The sequence below is a fragment of the Lolium rigidum genome, chromosome 7 (genome assembly GCF_022539505.1).
Source record: "Lolium rigidum isolate FL_2022 chromosome 7, APGP_CSIRO_Lrig_0.1, whole genome shotgun sequence".
Lineage (NCBI taxonomy): Eukaryota > Viridiplantae > Streptophyta > Magnoliopsida > Poales > Poaceae > Lolium > Lolium rigidum.
The window spans coordinates 274,541,809-274,555,242 of NC_061514.1; the positions used below are offsets into that span (position 1 = coordinate 274,541,809).

Below are 13,434 nucleotides of genomic sequence, written 5' to 3' on the forward strand. Positions count from 1 at the left end.
CCCGCGAGGAAGTCCAGGCGGGTCCTAGTGGCCGGCGAGGCGGTCGAGGCCGCGGGCCTGGGCGCCCCCGGGGCCGAGGCCGGGGCCGCCGAGGTGGAGCAGCTACGGCCCCACGGTCGTCGTCGCCTACGCCGTCCTCGTCTTCGCAGGAGGAGCGCTGCTTCGAGTTCCTCCTCCGCATGGACGATGACCCACTCAGTATCAAGCGGCTCCCGGACAAGTTCGCTAAGTTCGTCGATGGCGTTGAGCCGACCCAGTTGCAGCTACGGGAGGCCAGTAGCAACTTCTGCCGGTGGCCTATCGAGATCTTGTTCGACGGACACGGCAAGATGTACCTGCACACGGGGTGTGACAAGTTCACCCGCGACCTCGCGCTCGAGCCCGGCTGCTGGCTCACCTTCATCTACGAGGGGGATGTCGGGCCGCTGGAGCCACCCCCATGCGCAAACGGACGCGCGGACAAAAATGATCATTTTCGCGTCCGCCAGGCGACGCAAACGGACGCGCGCGAACAATTTAGACATCCGAAATGCGTCGTTCCGTTGGAGATGCCCTCAAAGTAGGAACACAAGACGCATATTTATTTTTAGGCATTCACAAAGGTTGTCAGTTGTCACTCAGACAATTCCCGTTCGAACTGGTTCACCGAGCAGTGGGTATAACACCTTATTTTCCTTTTTTGGTAGTCACAGAGGTTGTCACTCGCCGAAATGTCTAGTGAGTCAGACGATCCACGTTTGAACTGGACATTTGTTCAGTCGGGTCTTTCACCAAGCAGTGCCGATTAGGGCGAGCGATCGACCCACTGCCAGATGGGGCCCAACGGGGCCAGCCCACCGGCTGGTCGTCGCCAGATGTCACTCGCCGTCTCGCTCCCTTGTACCCGACAAGCGCAGACCACACACGAGCCCTGGCAAAAACTTTCCGCACCGGGCGCGAACCCCACCACCCGACCACGCTCGCTCCGGCGACCAATCCCCGGCCGCGGGCGAGGCTCCCCAGCGGCGCACGGACATCCCGGGCCCGCCGGACCCACCCGCACCTGGGTCGCAACAACGACGCCGTCCGATCAAACGGCGGAGATCCGTCCACGTCTCCCCGGAGCCGCCCGCACCAACCACAACTCGACAGCGCCGCACGCGAAACCACCCCGGTTTCGCCACACCGCCCCATCGCCCGCATCTAAGCATTCCCTCCTCCCCCTCTTCCTCCTCCTCCGACCTCCATATCCCTCCCGACTCCCTCTCCCTCAGGTCGCCACCGTAGCAGCCAGCTAGCTATCGAGGTGCCTTCGCCGGCGAGCAAGGGACCCGGGAGGAGGCGGAGATGGGGCGCGGGCCGGTGCAGCTGCGGCGGATCGAGAACAAGATAAACCGCCAGGTCACCTTCTCCAAGCGCCGCAGCGGGCTGCTCAAGAAGGCGCACGAGATCTCCGTGCTCTGCGACGCTGAGGTCGCGCTCATCGTATTCTCCACCAAGGGAAAGCTCTACGAGTACTCCAGCCAGGACAGGTTATCAATCATCACCCGCGCGTTTTGTTTTTTCTTTTCTTTCTTTCTGCCGCTCGCTGCTTCTTTACGAGCTCTATTTGGGGATTGATTTGGGTTGGTTTGGATCGCGCGAGCTCTTTTCTCCTTCGGGCGCTCCGGTGGGGAATTTTGTCGCGGGAGATGGTTCCGGGTGCTTTGCGTGCTTGTTATTATTTCCTGCTATTTCTTCTGGTTTCTCCCTGCATAGTTGCATGGGTCATCTAGCTCGGCTCGTTTTTGATCGTGGAACCTGTTGCTGCCAAAGCTCAGGAAATACTGGATCGCTCTGCTCGATTCCCAGTATTAGTTCACACGCGCGCGTGCAGTCCATAGGTTCTAACATATGATTATAGTACATACTGTTTGGTACTTGACGGATTACCGTACACTTGTAGCACCTATTGTGTGAATGGTAGTTTCCTTCTTCTCTTGTCATTCCTTCTACTCCCTCCGGTCGGATTTAATCGACGCGGAGGGAGACTTGCTCACACATGTGATTACTGATTAGTGGGTTGCTGCGTCGATTAATTCTGTCCAGAGGTAGTACATATGTAGACATAGTAGAGCTTATTTTTCAGAATGTGTAGTGTTGGGCCTAAAAAACAAAGTACAACGAGAATAATTTTCGTCCAACATGTTAATTACATTAAAGGAGGACCTTTCTACTATATGTTTCCTAATTGGACTAACGTTCGCTATTTAATGATGATAATGTTTCTCTATCATATTAATTTCATATACACTAGTACAGTATGACATTACTGCTTGTTTGCTGTATAAACAATTTAGTATCAAAGCAAAGCCTCCATATGAGGAACAGCTGGTATTCTTTGATTTATTTCCCATTTTTTCAAAATTCAGAAGCACAGATTTCTCTATAGGTGATGTCCACTTGTTTATCCTTCATATATTAGATAGGTTGTTATTCTATCCCAAACGGTCTATGTACAAGTTCCAACTGGTATGCCTTGGTGACTGGCCAGCTTATCTGGCACACCGTTCGGTTTTGTACCAGTATTCATATGAACACCAAAGTTACGCGGTTGACTACCTTGATTGAACCAGTACTCTATGTACCAGTATTTTGTCATTCCTTCTACATATGTGGAGCTAGTTGAGGTTATATTTCAGAGTGTAGTGTTTGGTCTTAAAAACAAAGTACTGAGAATAATTTTGGCCCAACATTTTATTTACTTCAAATGGAGATAAATTCCTTATGAAATGGCAGTAAGGAGGACAGTAAGGAGGACTTTTACGCTATAGGTATCCTAATTGGACTAAACTTTTCTATTTAATGATGGTAATGTCTCTCTATCATATTAATTTCATATGTATTAGAAAGTGCATAAGATTAACTGCTTGTTTACTGTACAAGCAGTTCAGTATCAAAGCAAAGCCTCCATATCAGGAGCAGCTGGTATTATTTGATTTATTTCCCGTTTTTTCAAAATTCAGAAACACAGATTTCTCTATAGGTGATCAGTTCCCATTTCACATCTTTCATATATTAGATAGGTTATTTATTCTATCCCCAATGGTCTACGTACCAGTTCTAACTGGTATGCATGGTGACCCACCAGCTTATTTGGCACGCGGTTCGGTTTCATACAAGTATTCATATGAACAGCAAAGTTCATGGTTGATAACTTTGATTGCGGTGTTGGGTTGTTTAGTCAAATTATTGCCGTTTTATTATTAAATTAAGCTGATTCAAGGAGAAAAGTTGCTACACAAACCCAAACACTAACCAGTTAACAAACAATGTTTTGTTTCAGATTCTTTGCTTAAACCGTAAAACGATCTTTATATTTTATGAGTTAGCTAACACTATGTTAATACTCCTAGCATTATCTTGGATGCTTTTTTTAGTGGATAGCATTATATTTTGCTGCAATTTTGGCGCTGAAAGCCAAATAATGTAATCATAAAGAAGATTTTTTTTTGGTGATACTTGAATTTAAATGTAAACTGGAGGTTTTTCTTTTGCCGTGTTGATGTAAAGAGTGCTACTATAATAAAAAAAATCTTCTTAGTTACAATGTCGACATGTATAGTGCACAAGAGTACAACTAAGTGAACCAACATTATAAAAAGGTATACAGGGCCGTGTAGCACAAATTGTATTCCTCAAATATATAACATTCTTTAGTTTTACTACTGAAGATCGACAATACCTACACGTAAGGTACTATTTCTGGCGCATTAACATATGAGGTTTGTTGCGTATCATTTTCTTGTTGGATAGGCAGACCATAGATTAATCATGAGCGGGCATAGTTATCTCTTCCTACTGACTATTTTTTCTGCGGGGCAATTATGCTACTTAAAATTATATGATGCAACCTTCTGTCATGAAATCTTTGGTCATACTTGTATGGAGCATTAGTAACTTTGATTCACTTGTCTTGCATTTCAGGAACATTATATTGTGAATTTGTACAGAATTTTACCAAGCAATCGTTTCAAAACTACATCACCGTTTATTTCTACAAAATGGCTGGGCTTAATTAGCTAGCTACATGTATGATTAGGAGCAGTTGAGAACCGGCATCACCTTATTGATGAACAAAGTATGCACAACTTTATACAAAGCACAACAGCTAGTGCAGTAAACGTTATCCAAAATGGTAAAAACAAAACACATCCTAAACGGTTTTTGGGTCCATTAGAAATCTACCACCGCCTTGGATTTGTGCCTCAAGTAGGCGTGGTGTTGGGGGTTGAGGCTAGAGGTGTGGGGGCTCAGACGGTTATAATACGATGACCGTTTATAAGGTAAATATGTATTACTCCCTCCTCCACCACGAAATACAAGTCATATAAATTTCATGGTTTTAAATAGCCGGCTATAGCCTGGCTATAGCCCCGCTATAGCCTTTCAGGAGACCTGCCGCTGTGGCTATGCTCTTTGTAGGCTAACTGAGAAAAAACCGCTAATAGCCGGCTATAGCCTAATTTAGCCCCTGTTTAGCCTCTAATTTAGCCGCTAAACCTCCTGTATTTTGAATTTATCTTCTCTTTTATTTTTTATTTCTTGTTTTCCGAATTTTCATTCAGTATAATTAGATAAAACTTGTGAGTTGAATATCTGAATACTTGTTTGCCTTGAATAGTTAAATAAGTTGTATCACGAATCGTATTTGAGTCATAGTTTTCCTCTTCTTTTGGTAAGATATGACAAAAATATTTCTAATTTTTGAAAAAAGGCTAAATGGAATAGCTCGCTATAACCCAGCTATAGCCTTTTATAGCCTCTAAAAAATTGCGGCTAAATGAGATAGCCGGCTATTTTAAACTATGATAAATTTAGATAAACGTAAAATGTAATGAAGTTTGACCAACTATATAGAATGGAAAATGAGCAGCTACAATACCAAATATATATAAAAATAAGAAAACTATTAAGGTGGATCTTTTGATATTGATTTGGTATTGTAGATCTCCATATTTTTGTCCATATAATGGTTAAACTTAGAAAATATTGACCTTTGACTAAATTTATGTGACACATATTTTGGGACATAGAGTACTAAAGAAAATGGCGCTTTAAAAGTCTAATTCATGTCATCACGACTTCACCTAAACCGCACTCTGTGCGGATCCTCCGTTGCTGTCTAGGCCATAGTTACATACTTGTCGTCAAAGCCATTGTTGCATCTTTATCGTCTAAGACATTGTTGCATCTTTATTGTCAGCGAAGTAGAGACCGACATGGCGTGTAAGGACTGTCATGTCATGGGCACATTGTATCGAAAATTTGACTCCGGTGATGTCATGCTTCATGCACTAGCCAACATAATCAAAAGTTCAAAAATATGGAAAGAGGTGATGGAATCCACTAAGGACATGGCCAATGATATGCCGCAACATACCGCCCCGCAGGTCCACGTAGGTTCGGATGTCCTAAACCTGAAAAAGTAGTAGCCTTAAAAGTGAAAGTGTAGCTTGCAGAGGAGCTGAGGAGGACACTTGTCCACAAGAAAAGTGCAAGAAAGAGTGTAAAGAGAGTGAAAAGGAGGCAAGAGAGACTGTCGCGTGTACTTTGCTGAGCTCATCAATACTCGTTGGCTTTGGGTGTAAAAAGAATTAGCTATAGCTTCATCTATCCATACCTTGGTGGCTATACTGGGCGACACAAACTTACCGCTTCCATTGTTGGTGCCCTTATACACTTAAACACACCTTCACGTATGTCTTGAGAAGAGAAAGTCAAAACATGAATAGAAAAGCCTCACAGATTTGGCTCAAAAGTCACATAGGTGGACATAGAGGGGGCTTCAACAATTTTACGATAAATTATGAAAACCAGGACTCCTACTCAAGACTCTAGACTTCGATACGATGCCAAGCTTCATGCACTAGCCCACACACCAAAAGTCCAAACTTATGGAAAGAGATATGCAATCCACATATACACTTGACCATCTGGTATAGGACATCGCCGTCGAATCCATGCATGCTTCACCACGACTGCTCATTGGTGGTGCCGCTGCATATACCTCCCAAATTTGGGAGTGGCCTTGTCGCTGTTGAAGTATAAATGTATTACCCTCCTTTCCCCGTCAGTTTGAGCTTTTGGGGTAACCGGTTCGGTGCATGGAGTTCTACATGGTATCAAACCATATGTTCAATACTAGATTGGCACAATATAAAATAAAATGTTGCAGCCCACTGTCATTCCATGTTTAGGCCTGATGGAGCCACTTGTGATGTGAAGTGTTGAAGTATAAATGTATTGCCATCCTTTCCCCATCGGCTTGAGCTTTTGGGTGAACTGGTTCGAGACATACATAGTTTTACAATCACTTCTATATCAAAACGCTGGAAGAGTCCATACATGGTGTCCACTGCCGCCACTACTTCCTTCTTCTTGGAGTGGGAGCTAGGTGCCTTCACTTCCACCTACCTCCCAGATATAGGTGACGAAATCGGTGGACACCGTCATGTTGCGGTCGCCGCCTCTACCGAAGCTAGGAGAGGCTGAAATGGTAGAGTAGATGGATAAAGCTAGAAATCAAGAGAACTAGAAAGGATTCTAGAAAACAAGAGAGATCGAGAGAATCAGGACTAATGCGCGGGTTTAGTAGGAGTGGACTTAGGGTTTGAGAGGTAGTTTTGAGGTGTGGAGGGAATGGGAATGGTGGTATATGAGATATAGATTTTCGGATACTATATTCGATACACCATTGGGACAGATTTTCCCAAACAACGATGGATCAAGACCCTCTGTGGATTAAAGGCCAAATGATCTGTGCCAGTTTGGGATGTTTTTTTGACACCTTTACCGTATGGAAAGCCCCTACGGTGTAATTTTATATATTAAAATAAGAGTGCAAGTAATCCAATAGGACAAATTACATCAAGGTGGGAAGAAGTGTCTCAGAAACCACATAAAGTTTATTACATAAAAATGGAGGTGATTCAACAATTGCGTGTTTCAGGACTTTCAGATGCCATTTTACAAACCAACAAATCAGCGCAATAGCCATTGCTAGTACCAGTCCACAACCAGGTGGCGGTTTAGCGGCGGCCAGGGTGGCGCCTGGGTCCAATTCAGGCCCAAATGGGCTCGATTGGGCCGCAGTTTGCACACTGCTTTCTCCCTACTATGGCATCGTCTGATGGTGCTCGTGGGCTTCACCATATTGTTTGAGGATGTTGGGGATTCTACCCCAACATGGTGGTGGTGGCTGCCTCCTCCCCTGGATGGGGTTGGCTGGTTGGTCTCGACGACATGTTGGGAAGGCGTGGATGCTGGTGAAAACCAAGCCCCGACTCCGGTCACGGCGGGCGATGATGGCGTTTACACGTCGTTACCTTGTTGAAGGCATCGCATTGCAGCCTATGTCTACTCTCTCGTGCTGCTTCGGAAAGCCCTAGATCTGGGTATCGGACGATGGTTGCGCTTTATGGTTGGTTTTACCTCTTGGGGTATCGTTTTTGGAGGAGCGGTTTGATGGTGGTAGCAAGTGGCGGAGTGGTGTGCATCAACCGTGTCGACGACGGTGAGTCTCGGCAGCGTTGCGCAGTGTTGCGCAGCGAGGACTCAGCGATGAACTTGGTGTGATGGACTCATGCAGGGAGTGGGACGTTGTCTGGCGCCATGGTGGCGTCGACGATTGGCCTGGCAAGAGCTATGCGGATCTCTATCATGAAGATGGACCAGCGGTTGATGGCCGTGGCGGCTTCTAAAGCGAGTACATGATGTGCTGGCCAAGGGTTTGCTAGACGGCCAGACTGGATGAGTGTTCCCGTTTCCACCATAGGGCGACTCGGTGATGCACCCGGTTTAGCTGGTGGGGCGTTGTTTCTGTTTTAGGGTAGAAGACCCTAGCGTCAGTTTCTTCACCCATTGTTGGGTCCGTAGGTGTTGAGTGGAGGCTTCGGGTTTTGTGATGTGTGCTCTTGACAAGTCTTTGTTAAATAAAATCTAAATAATGGCTATATGCATCTTCGGTGCAGAGGCCGGGTCTCATGCTCCATTTAGTGAAATAGGTATATAGTAAAAAGTATAGCTTCTCATGACACCTGAGGGGCTCTACTATGTACCACGTTGTCTGATTCTAAAGCACACCTTCTGAATTTTCGGTTGTGGAGTCTAGTGGTTGGCGTGACACATCTTCAGTTGGACTTCGTATAGGTGCTGACATGTGTAACCTGATACTGATATATAGTTACCATGGATAGAGAAATAGACTAGCGAAGCGATAGGCTTGACACAATATCACGAAAGGGGCTATCCCTATGCCTGTATCAGGGGTGGCCGGACAGCCCGTGGTGCGATGGTGGAGGTGGTCTCATGGCTTCGGCAAACTTAGTTATGCCAATTTAATACATGGATAGGAGCACCGGTACCCTGTAGTCATGCAACGGGGATTTGGTCAGTGTTGGATTCGTTAATAAATATGATCTCATCGACTTGTTGGAGAGTGGACTTTTAGAGCAGGTGCTTGGTGAGCACCCGTATCCACACCGTCTATGTTGCATCAAGATCCGTGCAAGTTCTTTTTTTCCCCTCTCAAACAATTTCTCATTTTTGTATCTATCACACACCACACATTATTTGAACTCGAAAATTTGCAGATCACTTAAAAATAACAATTGGAATGTGGGAAAAATATTTTGGATTTTTTATGTCATTATCTATATATGTATTTCAAAAATTTATTTTGAAATTTAAATAATTTAAATTTTACATTTGCATTCGGATCTATTTTTCCTCCATTCTATTTGTTATTTTTGAATGACCTGCAAAAAAATCAAATCGAAATGTTACATAATTTGGAAGATACAAACAAGACAAAGTGGAAAAAAGTGAAGGTGCGCAGGACGCACCTGCTCCATTGAAGTTTTCCCATGGTCTACTTGCTTGGTTTATTGAGTTGGTTGGTTCTCTGCAAGGGATACACGGTGCATGTGATAATGATATTACCTGCATCTGAATGTACCACACAAGTTGCTTTACAACATCTAACGATGAGGTTTGCTCCAAACACATGTATTGCATTTTTTCTTATACATGTTACTGGAGCTACCATCAGAATATAATCCGTCTTGCACTCTGAATAAAGAGTACATTAGACCTTCTTATTTTTCAATAGTTTCAGTCATACGAGATGACTGTTTCGTACGAATTTGTGTACCATGAGTTGTGCATTATTCTAAAATGTCATATCAGAATATTAGTTTGGTTCTAATTGAAGACCTAATTTTTTTGCTGCATGCACAGCCTTGTTGTGGGACATTTCTACACATGTATTGCATTTTTTGTTATACATGCTACTGGAGCTACCATGAGAAAATAATCCGTCTTGCACTCTGAATAAAGAGTACATTAGACCTTATTTTTCAATAGTTTCAGTCATACGAGATGACTGTTTCGTACAAATTTGTGTACCATGAGTTGTGCATTATTCTAAAATTAGAAATGTCATATCAGAATATTAGCTTGGTTCTAATTGAAGACCTAATTTTTTTGCTGCATGCACGGCCTTGTTGTGGGACATTTCTTCAGTAACATGGATGTCATTCTTGAACGTTACCAGCGTTACTCATTCGAAGAAAGAGCTATAGTGGATCAAACTATCGGAGGCCAGGTAAATCCGTAAATAACACTCTTAATTGTTGCATAACTATATATGAACATGCAGCGAAGGGATTAACTTTTTCCAGCTGAACTTACTCATAATATGTACTTGATTTCCTTCTTGCTCTTAGACAAATTGGGGAGATGAATTTGGAAGTTTGAAAATAAAACTTGATGCACTCCAGAAGAGTCAAAGGTATTGAATTTATGTTGGAACATTCTTATTCTGGTTATATGATGAGTGCTAACCAGTGTTTGGTCTATTTCAACTCAAGGCAACTCTTAGGTGAACAATTGGACCCACTGACCACAAAAGAACTTCAACAATTGGAACAGCAGCTAGATAGTTCTTTGAAGCACATAAGGTCAAGAAAGGTGAACAAAGAACAAATTGTGTTGACGTTATGCTCTTGTTGTGCAGAGCTACTTTCATTTGCCGTTTTTTAAACTGAAATCTTATGAAATAGCATTGTGTTCTTTTCCAGAATCAGCTTCTGTTTGAGTCAATATCTGAGCTTCAGAAGAAGGTCTGTTACTCTCATTAAGTTTCTCATGTGATTAGCATGCTGCATGTATATAATTACCACTAAGGAGTACTGTTGACATGATCCATTGGCCTCCCGCAGTCTCGCCTTAATTGGGCAGTCACAGCTAAACATTTGAAGAAATAACTGCGCACATTTGTTAGAAAGGCTAGCATGTTATTAATGAGATTTCCAGTGCTTTAATTAGGGTTAAACATAGTTGAACATCTATTCCGATTTCATTTTCCCATGCATAAATCATAGCTGAACATCTATTCTTCATCATTTGCAAATGTTAAGTAGTTATGTTTGCATATGTTTATGCCTTGTACCGTGTAGGAGAAGTCACTTAAAGATCAGAATGGCGTCCTGCAGAAGGTAAAGCAGCTATGTTTACATCAAGGTAACTATGATGTGTACGAGGCTAAAATCTTGTTTTTGTTTTTCATAGCACCTCGTGGAGACAGAAAAGGAGAAAAATAACGTTTTATCGAATATTCATCACCGAGAGCAGCCGAATGGAGCAGCAAATATTCATCGCCGGGAGCAGCTGAATGAAACAACACATATTCATAACCAGGAGCAGCTGAATGGAGCAACAACAAGCTCACCGTCACCTACACCAGTGGCGGTCCTAGATTCCGTGGCAACTCTAAAAATTGGGTACTTTGACTTTCACTGTATTTAGGCTCAGTTCTTTTGGCAGCTTCTCCGAGAAGCTACCCTCCCCCAGCTTCCTGGGGAAGCCGCCCCCAAAATTTAGGAAGGCTTCTGAAATGGTCTAGCCTAGACTAGTCCGGAAGCCTCCCTAAATTTTGGGGGCGGCTTCTCCAGGAACTGGGGGAAGGGCAGCTTCTCGGAGAAGCCGCTAAAAGAACTGAGCCTTACTATTTTTTTCTCATGTACTGACTGTTCTCCTTTAATTATCTCATGCATGCCTTGCATATTACTAACGTATAGGTAAGTATGAAGTATACTTTAGCTATCTCCAAAAACTTAATTTTATGGAACGGTTGAGTCAAGGGTTCTTACTACTGTAAATTCTTTTTTCTAACTTAGTGTTCAGCAGGGCATGGCTATCGACAAGCCATCGAGTTGAATCCACGTATCCATTTTGCACATGCCTGAAACCATTTAGTTAGGTGATAAACCTTCTGTAAAGCACATCAGCTAGCTTGTTTCATTTATTTGCCAAAAGAAGAGCTTTTCGTTTTGCTAGATAAACCTTATGAAACCGAGGCTGGACTGCACTTACATTATCAACCATTTAGCAACGTATCTATCAGATACTTAAAGTTTTAGCCACGCTACCATTTCTTTTACAAAATGCAGGTCATCTCAATCTAGAGAAGCAGCAGGAGAGGAGCCAGAATCTCAGCCGTCCCCAGCACAAGCAAACAGCGGCAAGCTACCACCATGGATGCTCCGCACCATCAGTAACAGATGATGAGATGAAGGGTTCCGACGGGGCCTTGTGTGACTCCACTGGAAGGCGATCTCGGCGCCTGACTGTCCATCATGGAAGCTAGCTGCCGGTGTGAAATCATCCATATCCAACGACAGATCCCGGCGTAGCCACCAATAAGACCATGTGTCTTTGTTACAGGCTGAATGGGGTCTTCCCGTTCTTTAGCTTTTCCGCATTATAAGACACTGCGTCTTGTTTCCACGTTTCCTCCCTCTTTTTTTCTCCGATTGATGAGCTGTGTCTTGTGATTGGAGTTTGTATGTATGTTTTAACGGAGTGGTATGTTTCACGTGTTGTGACGGTTTGTGTGTTTATCTGCTGTAAGAAAACGAAAGGGCGCCAACTTCTCTCTGAATTGCTATTAAATGAGTAAGGCGCTAAACTTTTGGCAAATGCAAGCACGACTGGTGCTCCATTCTGTTTAGCTTCTGTCGGAGACAACATTTGAACTGTATGTTTTCTTTTACTGTCTTACCTGAACTCAGCAAGTTAATTCACTCTGTTTTCAACTCTCCGTCAAGTTTTACAACTGAAAGGTTAGCTCCTCCCGTAACAATTCACTAGCTATCATTTGTAAAAGCGAGTTGTGATACTTTTGAATAATAAATAAATCGTCGTATGCATCAATTGAGGGAGAGATAGGGCCTCGCCCCATTTCAAAAAAATACATGTAAGTGGAGTAGAACCTGCAATTAGGCACAAGGACCATGGACAAATCGGCCCCGAAGCACGGCACATCCCATAATTTGGAAGTTTCTCCTAACATTTGATCTATAGGTAGTGAAGTGACTAAAGTGCAAAATTTTCTCCTGTTTAGCCTAGAAATACAAAATTTGGACCTTTGGTCGTCTTCATGGACATGGTTTGCAAAGTATGCTCACAGGAGGAGGATGCTTAGAGAAACTCTAGTAGACTCCTTATGACTAGGCAATCCATCAAAATAACGAATTTTGAAGGTTTTGGTGGAAAAATAGGCCAAAGTCTTACATATAGGAGGTTTTGGCTGCTTCTTCAATCATCAAAACTTGGTACACTTGGTGCCCATTGATGGTTAGGCTGACCACCAACGGGGGTACAAATCGGAGGAAAGCTGAACACTACTTGTACGCATATCCATACATTGACACGGGTCGCCAACAAAAAGAGTGGAAAGAGGCCCTAGTGAATTTGAGCTCCCGGACACTCCTCGTCTTCGCTCTAGCCGACTTGCACCTTCTCCTTTTGCGTTCTTTTCCGTACCTTTCGATGATCATGAAGGTTTCCCCCACCGCTTGATGGCGCCTCGAGGCTGGGGGTGGGGGGGGGGGGGGGGGGGGGCTCCAGGTCTGTTTCGTTGACCCCACCTTCGAAGTCGGTACGAACTGCAATTTCATGAGAGACAGTCTTCCACAGCGTGAGAGCTGTAGTTGCCTTCCTGCATCTTGAGGCGGTACTCGAAGGTGGATCCTTGAAGGATACCCGCTTATCGGCGGCGGTAGCCCAGCCGTTCGCCCTCTTACTCTGGCTTCTTCTACCTTGACAAGGGTGGCCGCCTTCACGCAAGGTCCCTGCCTCGTAGTCGTGTTGCAGTGGATGGCTTAAACGGCGGAGCTTGTTCTCGTCCTCATAACCCTCTTGGTTTAGTGGGGAATTGCGTCGTCGGGCATTGAGGGTGTGGTGTAGGTCGGCGTGGCGATCTAAACGCTCGTGCACACCCCCAACTTGTTGTTCTTCTTATGGCTCCTTTTTGTGAGCAGGACTTCTTGCGCTTGTGCACCGGCTTGCCACTCGTAGGCTTTGGCGCCGGGGAGCCCCACTAGTAGAAGACCTTTGCCGAGTGCCCGCCTC

The 13,434-nt window shown here is 44.2% G+C and overlaps 1 protein-coding gene across 1 annotated transcript; it reads left to right on the forward strand.

Annotated features, from left to right (window-relative positions):
• The first annotated feature begins 1,326 nt into the window (after nucleotides 1-1,326).
• On the forward strand, nucleotides 1,327-11,735 carry LOC124676070 (MADS-box transcription factor 18-like). The gene is made up of 8 exons (XM_047212149.1): nucleotides 1,327-1,511; nucleotides 9,544-9,625; nucleotides 9,747-9,811; nucleotides 9,891-9,990; nucleotides 10,101-10,142; nucleotides 10,479-10,517; nucleotides 10,591-10,802; nucleotides 11,472-11,735. Exons 1-8 carry the CDS (start codon nucleotides 1,327-1,329, stop codon nucleotides 11,584-11,586), a joined length of 840 nt encoding a protein of 279 aa, XP_047068105.1. The 3' UTR covers nucleotides 11,587-11,735.
• The last annotated feature ends 1,699 nt before the right edge of the window (nucleotides 11,736-13,434 follow it).